Source organism: Eleutherodactylus coqui, chromosome 3, assembly GCF_035609145.1.
Source record: "Eleutherodactylus coqui strain aEleCoq1 chromosome 3, aEleCoq1.hap1, whole genome shotgun sequence".
NCBI lineage: Eukaryota > Metazoa > Chordata > Amphibia > Anura > Eleutherodactylidae > Eleutherodactylus > Eleutherodactylus coqui.
The window spans coordinates 264,945,555-264,963,976 of NC_089839.1; the positions used below are offsets into that span (position 1 = coordinate 264,945,555).

Consider the following 18,422-nt stretch of genomic DNA (forward strand, 5'->3'; position numbering starts at 1 on the left):
ATGGCACCAGGATACACTATGGGAAAAATGCAATCTAAGAGCTCAGTCAGACGAGCAGATTTTTCACACATGTATAGGCCCGTTAAATAAAAACCCACAAAAGCTAAAGTTCGCACATAAATAGTGGAGTCCCATTGGAAGCAAAGAAGAGGATCACTAGGGAATTCCTTGGATGTAAAACCCCTGAACAATGTCCCATCCAGGGGTTTCACCTTGTTGTCATTGGGGCCGGTGGCAGCAGTGCCAGCCCCATTGAAAAAATAGGGAGTAGATCGTGCTCCTCTGCCACTACTGTGACAGCAGTGGCAGGAGACTCCTTCATCCCCGCGGGGAGTTCCCTCATCACAAAACACAGTGCCAAGGATTTTTTGGGGGAAGGGGGCTTTAAGTATAAGCCCTACCCCAAAAATAAGCCCTAGCTGCAGGAAAAAGAAAAAAATATCACCTAAAAGCGCTGTCCGGCTCCGACGCGTGTGCTCTCCGGGTCGTCTTCTTTATTTTTTTCTGGCCGTTGATTTAAAAAATCCCTGCCTCCTGGAACAGCTGCCTCTGATTGGCTGAGCACTTTGACCAATTCAAGGTGCACATTTTTAGCCCTTGTAAAATACGGACACATGACCACTTACATTGGCACGTATTGGTTCTAATAGAGCAATTTTTTTAATGGACCTATTCATGCATTAAAAAAAAGCTCAAATGACCGAGCCCTAATGAAGGCAGTGTGATGTTGTGGGCAATTTTCTACTGGGAAAGCTTGATTCCTGGCAATTATGTTGATGCTACTTTGACACATACCACCTAATTAAACATTGTGGCAGATCAACTGAACCTCTTTACGCCAACAATATTTGCTAATGAGATACCTCCATGGGTCATAGCTGCTTAGATGGAATAAGGGAAATCTACACAATGAGCAGTTGGTTTTATACTATGGCTGATTGGTGTATGTCAAAAATTTGGTATGGTGTATAAACAAAAAAACGCAAAACATGGTAGCATTAATAACACAACAGATGTGAACCTAAAAAGTTTAACCCTTTCCAATCCACTGTCTGACATCTGAAGACATTCTGATTGAAGGCTGTACAGCTCCTATATCGGAAGACGTCCGGCAGGGTATTCTTACTGTATATTACTGGCCGCTCTGTTGTCGGGGGCCTCTCCAGCATGTCCCATACCACAGTACTGGCTCTAGCCAGCAGACAGCGCCATTGTATAGTGGCAGAAAGAGAAAGCCCCCTAGGAAAACCTGAATCTAAAATTGGATTGCAAAGGGTTAATATTTCATGATATTTAAACTTTCTTGATTGTTACCTGTCTATTGCATTGGCCAGCTCTGCTCTTATTATTTATGGAGCTATGTGACACATAGTCTCATTTAATGGTGACGTACACACGGGGGGAAAAACTAGTGAATATGATGACTTTTGTTACCAACTGTATGATGATCTTCCAACTTAACAGAATAATTCCACAACAATAAAAAGTAAATGTAACAAAGTGGTCCAAAAAAAAAAAAAAACGAGCACAATAGTGCTCTGTACAGACACAAGGACTAAGGTAATAAAATGTATGAAGTCTATATAAAAATGTTAACAGCATAACACACCTCAGCCAATAAATCTGGACAGTGCTATGAAACAAATTGATATGTCAAACCTAGATCACACATGTGTTGTCAAATCCATCATGTAAAACTATATGTATATTCGATATCTCTCTCTGTCATACAGTTAGTAAAAAGATTCTTCATGACAACCTGTAAAAATGATTGCTTGCAGTTCTGTCTTTCCTCCATGTTAATGGGTTTTTAATGAAGATGACTTAATTCTGTCTGCAGAACTACTATGGAGCTGCCAGAACTATATTTTCTGATAACCCACTTGGCTTGACATGTGGAATGGTATGTCCAACATCAGACCTTTGTGTAGGTGGATGCAATTTATATGCAACGGAGGAAGGTCCAATTAATATTGGAGGACTACAGCAATTTGCTACTGAGGTACGTGCTTATGAGATATTCTGTCTATCTATGCAATAATTGTAGATTAGTCATGCTCTCTTCCTGGTTCACCATTTGTGTTGCATTGAAATTTGGAAATTCCATCTCGTACTATTAAAAATGAAGCACTGCATAACATGTACTAAAAAATAAATGATAATAAATGATATTAAAAAGGTTGCAAGTTTTTTTATGCAAATCCTAAGTTTACAAAAATTCACAACTTTTGAACATTTTCCCATCAAATCGTGGCCCATCCAATTATATTGGAGATCTGCTTTGCGTTGTATCTGGTTAGGATTTCAGGATGGCCCAAGACACTCTAAATATATAGAGGTTTGTTCCTATTAATACATTTGGTGCATCTTACCTCAACAGAACTTCTCGAAGACTTGTATACAAAAATGGTGATCTTAGATAACTGTACCTCAATGTGTGTAAACACCTATCATGTTATTACCATTTGAGAAGATCAGATTATTAATCTAAAAAATGCTAGAAATTGGAAATATTGGAATTTTATTTAACTATTGACCACACATTTTGCTTTTTTCCCCGCATCTTTTAAGCCCTGATCTTTCAATTCAGTCTGGCACATTGGGAGTTGTATGCAAGAACAAACCTGGCATGGTGGCCAATGTTATTCAAATGCATACTATATGACTAGCTTTAGTTCCAAGGATTACACCATAAATCATATCACCAGAGGCCCTTTATATAAAACATGTAACTATAGAGTTAAAATGGGCCTCTTATGTCTCTTATGAACATGTGGAGATAGAAAAATCCCTGTAAATGTCTAATTAAAAATTTTCTAAAAACAGCAATAACAAATAATGCCAAAAATAAGACTTGTGGATAGTGATAACTCAATTTAGTGCATTGTAGCTGAATAATCATAATTAGAGATGAGCGAACACCAAAATGTTTGGGTGTTCGTTATTCGGAACGAACTTCCCGCGATGTTCGAGGGTTCGTTTCGAACAACGAACCCCATTGAAGTCAATGGGCGACCAGAGCATTTTTGTATTTCGCCGATGCTCGCTAAGGTTTTCATGTGTGAAAATCTGGGCAATTCAAGAAAGTGATGGGAACGACACAGCAACGGATAGGGCAGGCGAGGGGCTACATGTTGGGCTGCATCTCAAGTTCACAGGTCCCACTATTAAGCCACAATACCGGCAAGAGTGCCCCCCCCCCCTCCCAACAACTTTTACTTCTGAAAAGCCCTCATTAGCATGGCATACCTTTGCTAAGCACCACACTACCTCCAACAAAGCACAATCACTGCCTGCATGACACTCCACTGACACTTCTCCTGGGTTACATGCTGCCCAACCGCCCCCCCTCCCCCCCACAGCGCACACCAAAGTGTCCCTGGGCAGCCTTCAGCTGCCCTCATGCCACACCACGCTCATGTCTATTTAGAATTGCGTCTGCCATGACGAGGGACCGCAGGCACACACTGCAGAGGTTGGCACGGCTAGGCAGCGACCCTCTTTAAAAGTGGCGGAGCGATAGCCCACAATGCTGTACAGAAGCAATGAGAAATAGAATCCTGTGCCACCGCCATCAGGAGCTGCACACGTGGGCATAGCAATGGGGAACCTATGTGCCACACACTATTCATTCTGTCAAGGTGTCTGCATGCCCCAGTCAGACCGGGCTTTTTAATTCATAGACACAGGCAGGTACAACTCCCTATTGTGAAGTCCCTGTCGACCCACAGCATGGGTGGCTCCCTGGAACCCACCGGCGGTACACAGAAATATCCCATTGCATTGCCCAACACAGCTGAGGTAGTAATGTCGTGCTTAATGCAGGTGGGCTTCGGCCCACACTGCATGCCCCAGTCAGACTGGGGTTCTTTAGAAGTGTACAGATGTATTAAAAACTCCGTGTGCACCTACAGCATGGGTGGCTCCCTGGAACCCACCGGCGGTACATAAAAATATCCCATTGCATTGCCCAACACAGCTGAGGTAACGTCAGCTGTAATGCAGGTAGGCTAAAAATTAATTTGATTACACTGTAGGCGAGGGCCCACAAAAATTGCTGTATCAACAGTACTAATGTACATCCCAAAAATTGGCCATGGCCAGCCAAGAGGGCAGGTGAAACCCATTAATCGCTTTGCTTAATGTGGCTTAAGTGGTAACTAGGCCTGGAGGCAGCCCAGTGTAACGAAAAATTGGTTCAAGTTAAAGTTCCAACGCTTTTAAGCGCATTGAAACTTATAAAAATTGTTCAGAAAAATTATTTGAGTGAGCCTTGTGGCCCTAAGAAAAATTGCCCGTTCAGCGTGATTACGTGAGGTTTCAGGAGGAGGAGCAGGAGGAGGAGGAGGAATATTAGACACAGATTGATGAAGCAGAAATGTCCCCGTTTTGGATGGTGAGAGAGAACGTAGCTTCCATCCGCGGGTGCAGCCTACGTATTGCTTACGTATCGCTGCTGTCCGCTGGTGGAGAACAGAAGTCTGGGGAAATCCAGCCTTTGTTCATCTTGATGAGTGTTAGCCTGTCGGCACTGTCGGTTGACAAGCGGCTACGCTTATCTGTGATGATTCCCCCAGCCGCACTAAACACCCTCTCCGACAAGACGCTAGCCGCAGGACAAGCAAGCACCTCCAGGGCATACAGCGCTAGTTCAGGCCACGTGTCCAGCTTCGACACCCAGTAGTTGTAGGGGGCAGAGGCGTCACCAAGGATGGTCGTGCGATCCGCTACGTACTCCCTCACCATCCTTTTACAGTGCTCCCGCCGACTCAGCCGTGACTGGGGAGCGGTGACACAGTCTTGGTGGGGAGCCATAAAGCTGGCCAGGCCCTTAAAGACTGTTGCACTGCCTGGGATGTACATGCTGCTCGATCTACGCACATCCCCTGCTACCTTGCCCTCGGTACTGCGCCTTCTGCCACTAGCGCTGTCGGCTGGGAATTTTACCATCAGCTTGTCCGCAAGGGTCCTGTGGTATAGCAACAGTCTCGAACCCCTTTCCTCTTCGGGAATCAGAGTGGGCAGGTTCTCCTTATACCGTGGATCGAGCAGTGTGTACACCCAGTAATCCGTCGTGGCCAGAATGCGTGCAACGCGAGGGTCACGAGAAAGGCATCCTAACATGAAGTCAGCCATGTGTGCCAGGGTACCTGTACGCAACACATGGCTGTCTTCACTAGGAAGATCACTTTCAGGATCCTCCTCCTCCTCCTCCTCCTCAGGCCATACACGCTGAAAGGATGACAGGCAATCAGCCGGTGTACCGTCAGCAGCGGCCCAAGCTGTCTCTTCCCCCTCCTCCTCATCCTCCTCATGCTCCTCCTCCTCCTCCTGTACGCGCTGAGAAATAGACAGGAGGGTGCCCTGACTATCCAGCGGCATACTGTCTTCCCCCGCCCCCGTTTCCGAGCGCAAAGCAGCTGCCTTTATGGTTTGCAGGGAATTTCTCAAGATGCATAGCAGAGGAATGGTGACGCTAATGATTGTAGCATCGCCGCTCACCACCTGGGTAGACTCCTCAAAATTACCAAGGACATGGCAGATGTCTGCCAACCAGGCCCACTCTTCTGAAAGGAATTGAGGAGGCTGACTCCCACTGCGCCGCCCATGTTGGAGTTGGTATTCGACTATAGCTCTACGTTGTTCATAGAGCCTGGCCAACATGTGGAGCGTAGAGTTCCACCGTGTGGGCACGTCGCACAGCAGTCGGTGCACTGGCAGCTTAAAGTGATGTTGCAGGGTGCGCAGGGTGGCAGCGTCCGTGTGGGACTTGCGAAAATGTGCGCAGAGCCGGCGCGCCTTTACGAGCAGGTCTGACAAGCGTGGGTAGCTTTTCAGAAAGCGCTGAACCACCAAATTAAAGACGTGGGCCAGGCATGGCACGTGCGTGAGGCTGCCGAGCTGCAGAGCCGCCACCAGGTTACGGCCGTTGTCACACACGACCATGCCCAGTTGGAGGCTCAGCGGCGCAAGCCAGCGGTCGGTCTGCTGTGTCAGACCCTGCAGCAGTTCGTGGGCCGTGTGCCTCTTATCGCCTAAGCTGAGTAGTTTCAGCACGGCCTGCTGACGCTTGCCCACCGCTGTGCTGCCACACCGCGCGACACCGACTGCTGGCGACATGCTGCTGCTAACACATCTTGATTGCGAGACAGAGGAGGAGGAGGAGGAGGAGGAGGAGGAGGGTGCTTTAGTGGAGGAAGCATACACCTCCGCAGATACCACCACCGAGCTGGGGCCCGCAATTCTGGGGGTGGGTAGGACATGAGCGGTCCCAGGCTCTGACTCTGTCCCAGCCTCCACTAAATTCACCCAATGTGCCGTCAGGGAGATGTAGTGGCCCTGCCCGCCTGTGCTTGTCCACGTGTCCGTAGTTAAGTGGACCGTGGCAGTAACCGCGTTGGTGAGGGCGCGTACAATGTTGCGGGAGACATGGTCGTGCAGGGCTGGGACGGCACATCGGGAAAAGTAGTGGCGACTGGGAACTGAGTAGCGCGGGGCCGCCGCCTCCATGATACTTTTGAAGGACTCCGTTTCCACAACCCTATACGGCAGCATCTCAAGGCTGATGAATTTTGCTATGCGGACGGTTAACGTTTGAGCGTGCGGGTGCGTGGCGGCGTACTTGCGCTTGCGCTCCAACAGTTGCGCAAGCGACGGCTGGACGGTGCGCTGAACTACACTGCTGGATGGGGCCGAGGACAGCGGAGGTGAGGGTGTGGGTGCAGGCCAGGAGACGGTAGTGCCTGTGTCCTGAGAGGGGGGTTGCATCTCAGTGGCAGGTTGGGGCACAGGGGGAGAGGCAGGGGTGCAAACCGGAGGCGCTGAACGGCCTTCGTCCCACCTTGCGGGGTGCTTGGCCATCATATGTCTGCGCATGGTGGTGGTGGTGAGGCTGTTGGTGTTGGCTCCCCGGCTGAGCTTTGCGCGACAAAGGTTGCACACCACTGTTCGTCGGTCGTCAGGCGTCTCTGTGAAAAACTGCCAGACCTTAGAGCACCTCGGCCTCTGCAGGGTGGCATGGCGCGAGGGGGCGCTTTGGGAAACACTTGGTGGATTATTCAGTCTGGCCCTGCCTCTACCCCTGGCCACCGCACTGCCTCTTGCAACCTGCCCTGCTGATGCCCTTGACTCCCCCTCTGAAGACCTGTCCTCCTGAGTAAGCGTTGCACACCAGGTGGGGTCAGTCACCTCATCGTCCTGCTGCTCTTCCTCCGAATCCTCTGTGCGCTGCTCCCTCGGACTTACTGCCCTTACTACTACCTCACTGCAAGACAACTGTGTCTGATCGTCATCGTCCTCCTCACCCACAGAAAGTTGTTGAGACAGTTGGCGGAAGTCCCCAGCCTCTTCCCCCGGACCCCGGGAACTTTCGAATGGTTGGGCATCAGTGACGATAAACTCCTCTGGTGGGAGAGGAACCGCTGCTGCCCAATCTAAGCAGGGGCCCGAGAACAGTTCCTGGGAGTGTTCCCGCTCCTGAGCAGGTGTTATTGTAGTGGAGTGAGGAGGCTGGGAGGAAGGAGGAGCAGCAGACAGAGGATTCGGATTGGCAGCAGTGGACGGCGCAGAACTGCGGGTAGACGATAGGTTGCTCGAAGCACTTTCTGCCATCCAGGACAGGACCTGCTCACACTGCTCATTTTCTAATAACCGTCTCCCGCGTGGACCCATTAATTGGGCGATGAATGTGGGGACACCAGAAACGTGCCTCTCTCCTAATCGCGCAGCAGTCGGCTGCGACACACCTGGATCAGGAGCTTGGCCTGTGCCCACACCCTGACTTGGCCCTCCGCGTCCTCGGCCGCGTCCACGTCCTCTAGGCCTACCCCTACCCCTCAGCATGCTGTATTACCAGTGATTTGATTTCACAGGCAGCTAATAAATTGGCGCAAGACTGCAGGCCAAATATAATTTTTTCCCTTTTTTGAAAACGAAAGGCCCCACTGCCTCTAGTGAATGAATAATCTAAGTTTAATAACTGTGCTGTTTTCCTGCTAATGTGTCACAGAACGTGAGGGTAGCAGAGTTATTAACTGTGGCAGAGCAGGTATTTTTTTTCTCAATTAAGGAAAGCAAATGGCGAAGCCAGGAGTAAAACGTAGCTGGGTGCGTCTGATTTTTACAGGTTGCACACGCAGCCGACACGTGTCCACCGCCCTTAGGACGGACAGAGGCAGGACAAATAGAATTATTTTCCGTTTTTTTGCACCAAAAGGCCGCACTGCGTATATTCTATGAACATGAGAAGTTTAATAACTGTGCTGTTTTCCTGCTAATGTGTCACAGAACGTGAGGGTAGCAGAGTTATTAACTGTGGCAGAGCAGGTATTTTTTTTCCCAATCAAGGAAAGCAAATGGCGAAGCCAGGAGTAAAACGTAGCTGGGTGCGTCTGATTTTTACAGGTTGCACACGCAGCCGACACGTGTCCACCGCCCTTAGGACGGACAGAGGCAGGACAAATAGAATTATTTTCCGTTTTTTTGCACCAAAAGGCAGCACTGCGTATATTCTATAAACATGAGAAGTTTAATAACTGTGCTGTTTTCCTGCTAATGTGTCACAGAACGTGAGGGTAGCAGAGTTATTAACTGTGGCAGAGCAGGTATTTTTTTTCCCAATTAAGGAAAGCAAATGGCGAAGCCAGGAGTAAAACGTAGCTGGGTGCGTCTGATTTTTACAGGTTGCACACGCAGCCGACACGTGTCCACCGCCCTTAGGACGGACAGAGGCAGGACAAATAGAATTATTTTCCGTTTTTTTGCACCAAAAGGCCGCACTGCGTATATTCTATGAACATGAGAAGTTTAATAACTGTGCTGTTTTCCTGCTAATGTGTCACAGAACGTGAGGGTAGCAGAGTTATTAACTGTGGCAGAGCAGGTATTTTTTTTCCCAATTAAGGAAAGCAAATGGCGAAGCCAGGAGTAAAACGTAGCTGGGTGCGTCTGATTTTTACAGGTTGCACACGCAGCCGACACGTGTCCACCGCCCTTAGGACGGACAGAGGCAGGACAAATAGAATTATTTTCCGTTTTTTTGCACCAAAAGGCAGCACTGCGTATATTCTATGAACATGAGAAGTTTAATAACTGTGCTGTTTTCCTGCTAATGTGTCACAGAACGTGAGGGTAGCAGAGTTATTAACTGTGGCAGAGCAGGTATTTTTTTTCCCAATTAAGGAAAGCAAATGGCGAAGCCAGGAGTAAAACGTAGCTGGGTGCGTCTGATTTTTACAGGTTGCACACGCAGCCGACACGTGTCCACCGCCCTTAGGACGGATAGAGGCAGGACAAATAGAATTATTTTCACTTGTTTTACAAGCAAAAGGCAGCACTGCGTATATTCTATGAATAATAACTGTGTTGTGGCCCTGCCTATACAATTCTTTCCCTGCAGTATCAATGGAGGGTGGAATGCTCTGCAGAGGCGATTTTGAGAAGCAAAAAAAAATGCAGCACAGCTAACAGCAGCCTGGACAGTACTGCAGACGGATAAATATGGCCCTAGAAAGGACCGTTGAGGTTCTTGAAGGCTACACTCACTCCTAACACTCTCCCTGCCTATGCAGCACTTCTGTCCCTAATGCCGGGTGCAACGGTCTGCAGAGGCGATTTTGAGAAAAAGAAAAAATGCCACTGCTAACAGCAGCCAACACACAGCTATCAGTGGCCCTAATAAGGACCTTTGGGGGGTCTTGAAGCCTACACTAACTACCAATTCTTTCCCTACAGCAGCTCCGGTATAAACAGCACTGTCCCTCATCTAACTCACACGGCATCTGAGCCGAACCGCGGGAGGGGCCGACTTTTATGTTCGGGTGACACCTGATCTTCCCAGCCACTCACAGCAGGGGGGTGGTATAGGGCTTGAACGTCACAGGGGGAAGTTGTAATGCCTTCCCTGTCTTTCAATTGGCCAAAAAAAGCGCGCTAACGTCTCAGGGAAGGAAGTGAAAGTAACCCGAACACCGCATGGTGTTCGTTACGAATAATGAACATCCCGAACACCCTAATATTCGCACGAATATCAAGCTCGGAAGAACACGTTCGCTCATCTCTAATCATAATGCATTAAACGTCAAGTTAACATTTGCTGTATCTTGACGTTATATAAAAAAAGCCATACTAGACAGAGAAATCCTATATTTTAACATGACTTTTTTGGTATTACAAATGGTTGAAAAGGAAAATCTCAAGTGTCACAAAAAGTTACAGCAATTTCAGAGATTGTGTGTATGTATGTTATACAATTTGGTAAATTTGGATCCAAATCTGTAAAAATTATAAGGGCTCATTCACACGGTCGTTGCAATCTTTGGCCACCCACATCGCGGCCGATAATTGCATGAACAAGAGAAAGCCGCAACTAAGTCCTGGCTAAATCTTGCATTTTCCCGCCTATCCACACGGCCGGGTGCGGCATATATATTTAATTCCGGTGGCTGAACTCTTTCCCCCTCACGCCTCCTCCCTTTGCCTAGTGATTGCGGCAGTAGGAAGTCCCATAGAAGCCTATGGCTGGAATTTACCTTAGTGTAACACTGAGGAAAAAGAACACACTAGGGTCAGTGCTACTGTTTAAACAGTTGTAGAAAATGACGGAATCACTTACTTTAGGAGGGATCCCCCCAAGATAGAGACCCCTCAAAGATGTAGCGTGCCAGTCATTAAGGATGGTAAAGGTAAACTCTTTAGTGAACAAGTTCCCAGGAGGTTTCCATTCAATCAAGAAGGTTTAGACCTTATCCTTGTATTTCCTTTTTCCAAATAATTTATCTTTAAACAAAAAGCAAAGAAAAACATATACAAATTCCAGTGCAACTGGAAAGGATCTGCCAGGTGTTGCGATGCGTTTCGGCGCACTTAAGCGCCTTTCTCAAGGATACCAATGTTTCATCAATCCCATATTTATAACAAAATACTTCATTATGTTCATACCTACCAGGTAATGCAGGACACCTCACACTTGAAATGCTGTGTCATCCGGTCGCATGCTGACATAGCCAGAGGGGGCAGGCACACCAATGTGGAGTTGGCATCTTCAGCAGGTGGAAGACATAGAAGCCTATGGGAGCTGCCAGCAAAGGAAGGGGGAGGGGGTTTAGCAGCGCTAGTCATGCTAAACTCCTTCCCTTCCCTCCCCTTGCTGGCAGCTCCCATAAGCTTCTATGGGAGCTGCCAGCCTATCGCAACCAAGATAGGACAAGACCTATTTCTTCTGGCCGTGCGCAAAAGTGACCGGCCAGAATCTGCAGTCTATGTCCTATGTTTTTTGGATGGACGATTTAGCGCAATGGAAAATCACCCATCTGAACAAATGCATTGAAATCCAATACTTCAGATGGCCCCGATTTTCGGACGACGTATTATTGTGGCAAAATAAGTGTGATAAAACGTTCATGTAAATAACGACTAAAAGTAGTGGTACTTACCTGCCCTCACCAATGGTGATCCAATGCTGCAACCCAATTATCCTCCCAATCTTTCTTTTGAAAGGCTACCAACTGACCTTTGCAGCCAATCCAAGGCTACAGTGCTCAGGAACCATTCTCCTGGCATCATGATTCCCAACATCTGAGCCATGATGCCAGGAGAACAGCAGGAGACTGGTGCAGCAGTCTGGTGGTAGCAGTTCTAAAATTAAGAGCAGGAGAACCAGGGGGCTCCAGCGCCAGATCTTTGGGGAAAAGCACAGGTAAGTACCACTGCTTTTATTATTTCAACAGATATGGATCTATGTTTAAAATATCCCTTTAAACCCATGTGTGCTAAAACTTCCCCAGCTAGGCATGGCCAATAACATGCGAAAATGTCAGACCGCGGAGGCAATAAAAAAATTGAAAATGAAAGTTAGCTCTATGATATGCCGTGTATGTAATGTCTGCACATAATTAAAAGGGTAATGATTTTATATGGAAATATATCAAATTTCATGTTGTATAGAAGTAATTGTAATCTAGGGCTACTGACATTTCAAAGATGTTTTGGATGGAGAAAAAATGTATCTCCAATTAAAAATATAATGACATGCTAAGACGGCTGCAATAATTTATAACTGCTGTAAAATGTTGTAAGTGAATGTAAGATTGACAAAATAACAGCAGTAAACTATGTTCTTAATATTTACAATGTTGATTTTGTACCATACTGTATATAAAGGATTTGCATTAGCTGTTTCTCTATTCTCCTTTTTTTGTAATCCCCTTCAAATTATATACATTAGCTCTTACTGTAAGCTAGTAAATATTTATACAGTAGGTATTGCAACTATATTTTGGTTCCTATAGATACTGTTGTGTGTTTTCCATGGAGAAAAAGATGTAGCCCCCCAGGTATGTGGCATAGCTTTGCTATGGGGAGTAGTAGCTGAGGCTACTCATCTAAGGTGTGACTATGAGATCAAGGCTATGTTCTGTACCTGCTGAGGTGCCCTGTTTCCATTGTTTAAGTTATTCAGAGGAGAGAGGATGAAACTAAAGTGGAAGAAGTGGAAAACTTAGAATCATAACCTTTCATTTTTTTACTTACTGATATATGTTTTTGCAAGGTGGATGAGAGAGGACAATAAAGGTGAGAGAAAAAGAGAGAAGGAGGAAAGGAAAGCAAAGGGAGAAAGGGAAGTGAGAGTCTGTCTGCACTCAGACACCTTTAGTCAGCGTGTGGAGAAGATGGAGGAGGTAGAGAGATTTCCGGATGCACGACTTCTGCGGATGCAACTGCAAGCATCTTAAAGGGGTTGTCCCGCGCCGAAACAGGTTTTTTTTTTTTCACCCCCCCCCCCGTTCGGCGCGAGACAACCCCGATGCAGGGACCTAAAGAAAGCTTACCGGAGCGCTTACCTTAATCCCCACGCTCCGGTGACTTCTATACTTACCGGTGAAGATGGCCGCCGGAATCCTCTTCCTCCGTGGACCGCAGCTCTTCTGTGCGGTCCATTGCCGATTCCAGCCTCCTGATTGGCTGGAATCGGCACGTGACGGGGCAGAGCTACACGGAGCTACACGGAGCCCCATTCAGAAAAGCAGAAGACCAGGACTGCGCAAGCGCGGCTAATTTGGCCATCGGAGGGCGAAAATTAGTCGGCTCCATGGAGACGAGGACGCTAGCAACGGAGCAGGTAAGTATAAAACTTTTTATAACTTCTGTATGGCTCATAATTAATGCACAATGTACATTACAAAGTGCATTAATATGGCCATACAGAAGTGTATAGACCCACTTGCTGCCGCGGGACAACCCCTTTAAGTGTTGAGGATGATTACAGAGAGAGAGAAGGAGTGGTTCACATGCAAGTGTCCAGTGAGTTATTAAGAGCAAGCTAGTGTTGAGAACCTTTATTCTGGGAGAGTAAGCAAGACACAGATAACTGGACTGTGGACTTTGTATGGATGTCCCGTGTACCTCCACTGCTGCTTTGCTAAGTATTGTCATTGGATTGTATACTGTGTTGTTCAGTAAAGTGGACATAATTGAGCATTCCCAGTGTGTCCAGAAAAGTAATAGTTTGTGTGGGCTCCGTTTAGTCTCAAGAAGAGTCCCACAAAAGGAAGGAACGGTGGTGTCACCCATTACCAATAAGGACTGTCAGGTAACTTTGCCCGGTTACCACCCCTGTTCATTTACTTGTGAACTCCCACTGTGGTGACGTGGATGGATCCTGTGCTACCCAGAACTGGGGAGGGAACGGTAGAGCCACCATGACAAGTGACCATCTCTACCCCTGCCGTCTCCTCAGCTGTAGGCCTGCTCTGCGGACACTGCAGAATTTCATTTGGCTAAATGGGTAGCCCGGTGCTAGGCCCCTAGATAATCAATTATGATCTGTTGGGGAATCTGGCAGCAAATGTTCTTACTCAGTACCACCACAGGTGTATTAGGGCTTAGTCACACGGGCGCATCCAGGCCCCGATACGCCCGTCTTCACTGCAGGTATAGACGATTTTCCGCACCGCCGACAGGAAGAACACATGACCGGCTCCATTGCTGGTCATGTGTTCTTTCTTCCAGCGCTGCGGAGAGCTGTCCGCACTGCAGGTGCTGCCGTCTTTTTCGAAGAAGGGCGTATCGGCGCCCGGATGCACCCGTATGACTAAGCCCTTACTTTGGTCTCATTCAAATCAAAGGGCTCTGTATATAGTGTATGGATTGGCTGGGTTTTCCAGTATGAGAGATACATTTTGCATTTGCTCAGATCATATTGAATCTTGGATTCCCCTTTTTAACAATAAGTACCTAATAGGGTATTTATACATAGATTTTCTAAAGCAGAAAAACCCTTTTAATGTAAGGGATTTCATGTAAAACAGTGTCTGTTTGCCCTTCAACAACCAGTTTCCAAATATGTTAAGGAATTCTATAATAATAGAAGCTTTTTCTTAGTTCTTTGTATATCACAATGTTAAGATCATAATAATCAGATCCATTGATTATTCAATAATATATTTACAACTATTATTTCAGATTGAAACTGTAGAAAGAGAAATGTTCAAGCTTGTACAAAATTCGTCTCTGTTCTCATTTTTAACCAGTGTCATGAAAGTATTTCATGAACATTGATTTTTCGTCAGCTGTTCACGAAGCATCAAGCTGTAAAACCTTATTGCATTACATACAGCCAGGACTCGCATTGCGCAAAGAGCAAAAATCTGATTATTACATTTAACATGTGTTAGTCCCTGTTATTTAAAATAGGTTGCCTCAAAGAACTATTTATATCACATATTCATCTTCCTGAGCTGTTTCCTGTTGTGTCTATTAATGCATAGACTTCAATGTATGCAGATCATCCGTCAAATGAGTCCAATAAACAAGCATACGTAAGCAAACCTAGCGATCCCATACAGCCATAGTCCCTGAGATCTTAATTTAATAAATCATGTTAAGATAGGATATTTTGTACTGTTTTGTGCGCCTGTACACGCATCTAGAGCTTCGCGTGGCGCAGAAATGCAGTTCTAAGTTCTCACTCAAGACCTGCAGGTTGCGGGTTCAATCCTCACATGGTTCAGGTAGCCGGCTTAAAGGGGTTGTCTCGCGGCAAACCTCAAAATTTTACCTTACCCCATTCCCCCTGTCACCCCCCTGGCATAAAATAGCAAAGTAAAGCGGTTTTTAAGCCGCTTGCTACTTACCGATCCGACGAAATAAGGACTTTAAAAAATCTTCTCCCAAGATGGCCACCGGTCCTTTCCCAGGGATGCACTGCGGTCTTCTCCCATGGTGCACCATGGGCTCTGTGCGTTCCATTGCCGATTCCAGCCTCCTGATTGGCTGGAATCGGCACACGTGACGGGGCGGAGCTACGCTATGATGCGTAGAAGGGGGCGGAGCTAGAACGCTGCTCGTGCCTGGACCGAGCAGAAGGGGGGGAGAACGCGCAGCGCAAGCGCGTCTAAAAAAGCAAGAAGACATCAGAATTAGACAGATCCATGGCGACGGGGACGCTAGCAACGGAGCAGGTAAGTGAATAACTTCTGTATGGCTCATATTTAATGCACGATGTACATTACAAAGTGCATTATTATGGCCATACAGAAGTGTATAACCCCACTTGCTGCCGTGAGACAACCCCTTTAAGGTTGATTGAGACTTCAATCCTTCCAAGGTCAGAAAAATGAGTATCTAACTTGCTGGGGGTTATAAGATGACTGGGGATGGCAATGGCAAACTACCCTGCAAAAACAGTCTGCCAAGAAGACGTCACCCTAGGAGTCAGTCATGACTTGGTGCTTGCACCAGGGAACTTTACCTTACTTACAAGCACCAAGCAGGTCTGGACTAATGTCACGACATTGGTGCATGTGCCCTGTCATTTTGTACTCTGCACCGATCTGTAAACATCATCTACTGCTGTGTGGTTTGATTGGTCGGCGGGGAGGTTAGTTTCCCAACTGGCCATTCAGCCTATTATTTAAACTCTGGCCCCTCCTCTAACAGGGCACTAGTTATTCTTCTGTATGTAAACTTCTAGTCCAGTCCACATTCATCTGGTCACAGTCAGATATGTCCCAGGTGTTCATACTTATTATTCTAGTGTTACATCCGTTTCATTATACTTTTGCTTATCATTATTGTTTACATCTGACAATTGTCACCCTCTTTTCTATCAAGGGACAGTTTAGGTAGCCCCCAGTTTCTTGATGTGGGAAGATACAGGGGAAGATACACAAATCTTTTCTATCATCTATTTATACCGAGGACTGTGACTGTAACAATGGGGTGCCCTCTGCATCTAGAGGAAAGAAGGTTTCTACACCAACATAGAAGGGGGTTCTTTACTGTAAGAGCAGTGAGACTATGGAACTCTCCGCCTGAGGACGTGGTGATGGTGAACTTGCTAAAAGAGTTCAAGAGAGACCTGGACACCTTTCTTAAGTGTTCTGCCTTGTAATATAAGCAAATACACGGAGTCCCCATCCACATTCTATCCTCTGAATGATAGAAACCTTTTCCATTGGCCATTTATTTTGTATGCTCATTTTTTCTGTATTAGTTTACATGAAACCTTTATTTGCAACCTGTATCTTTAAATGCCATTGATGGCATTGGCCACTCAAAAAATGCTTAAGTCCTCATAGTTAAAAACCTATTGAATGATTATCACACCGAAGCATTGTATTGTGAAAGAGGCTGAACCTTTAAAACCTTAATATCACCTTCATAGACATTCACTAGGTCTTTTAGGAAGACTTGATCACTCATCTTGAAACATTTAATATACCTAAGGGCTCTTGAACACGGCTCTGTATAGGAGATATTTAGTGCCAAGGACAAGATTGGATCCCATGAGTATTGTATTGAAAGTCCATGTCGACCTTGTTGATAGGAAATGCACCATAATTTAGTTCCATACAATCACCAAGACAATATGTTATCAGTTTTTCGGGTCTTATCCTAGTGTCATTACCTTTTATATTGCTGTAAATGTGACTATTTCTCTACACTTGGGTGTGTAACTAAATCACTATATGTGTAGAGCCAGTCTGTGCAATCTTTTTTTGAAGTAGAAGCCGCACATGTAGTATGCTTATATTTTAAGCATCTGAAGATGGATCACCTAGCAGACGTGACTTAAGCTTTTTTTCCCTTTCCCTCTACTTCCTTGCATACAATGATAGATACCTAGGCACAATGTTACATTTTAGAAACTAAATGCAAGCAATACCCATTAAAGCGTGATCTGTGTTTCCTTTTAGTCTTGTCATGATGATTAATAGACATAAATTATACCTTGATATATTGTGCTAAATATCTGCCATTTTTCTTTAAAATCATTAGAAATCTATTATAAAGCTTTGTGCTGACACTATGATTAATACTAAATGTGCGACAAGGGATAAATATTGCAAAACCATGACACCGTGATATTTGGAACGTATACTTAGATTAAAATGTAAAGATCTGGCTGTAGGCATGTGATCATTCTTTCTCTGATGTAATTAAACATACATGTGCACACTTATGTTTTTTTTTATTTGTGACTAGTATAGAGGACCCGGTATGTAAGGTTTATACAGAACAGTAAATGACATTGTATTTCATGCCGCTGCTTAACCGAGAAACAGCAAAAGTAACCAGTCAAAACCGAACTACATCTATGTACAACTATATACTTGTACTGAACAATGCTTCTTCCAAATCTATTAATTTACTGTATTCAATATAAATTTACTTACAAGGTTACATTTACTAACAATGTAACAAAGCTCTGGGAAATTAGAGTCTGATGGGCAATGGATGATTTACATGACTACGTTGTATGGATACAGCACTAAGGGAACTTACATACCCTATTTCCCCCAAAATAGGTCCTACCCCAATAATAAGACCTACCAGGTTTGGAGGGAAGGCTTGAAATATAAGGCCTCCACCGGAAATAGGACCTAGCTAACAGGCCACCCCAAAAGAATCAATACTCACCTCGTCCGCGGCGTCTTGATGTTCTCCGGCGGTGCTGGGGCAAACTGCTGAGTCCTCCCCGTCTGCTATCTCAGCTTCTGCTGGTGACGGAGCTTTGAATTCTCCGCCTCTAGGAAAGCGAGCGCTGTGATTGGCTGCTGGCGCTCGATTAGCCAATCACAGCACTTGCTTTGCTGGAGGCGGGGTATTCAAAGCCTCGTCACCAGGAAGAAGCCTAGCTGTGAGACGAGGAAGATGTCGAAGACCATCGGGAGGCATCGGGACACCGTGGACCAGGTGAGTATAAGCCCCACCTCAAAAAAAATAAGACACTGTGCCCTTTTGGGGGCAAAAATTAATATAAGACAGTGTCTTATTTTCGGGGAAACCTGGTATGTTCTGTACACCAAACACATAGAACAACAATAAGGTTCAATAAGTTACAATGTGTCTATTTTATATAATGAGCATAGCTATATACACTTTAGGCTGTATTTACAGGGGCAGTATTCGTATGCGAGTTC

At 45.9% G+C, this 18,422-nt stretch overlaps 1 protein-coding gene across 1 annotated transcript in view; it reads left to right on the forward strand.

Annotated features, from left to right (window-relative positions):
- DPYD (dihydropyrimidine dehydrogenase) overlaps nt 1–18,422 on the forward strand; it is a 1,260,313-nt gene that overhangs the window by 434,377 nt on the left and 807,514 nt on the right. Inside the window, exon 5 of the mRNA XM_066597377.1 lies at nt 1,841–2,002. Coding sequence (XP_066453474.1) covers nt 1,841–2,002 — 162 coding nt within the window. The remainder of the gene's footprint in view (nt 1–1,840; nt 2,003–18,422) is intronic.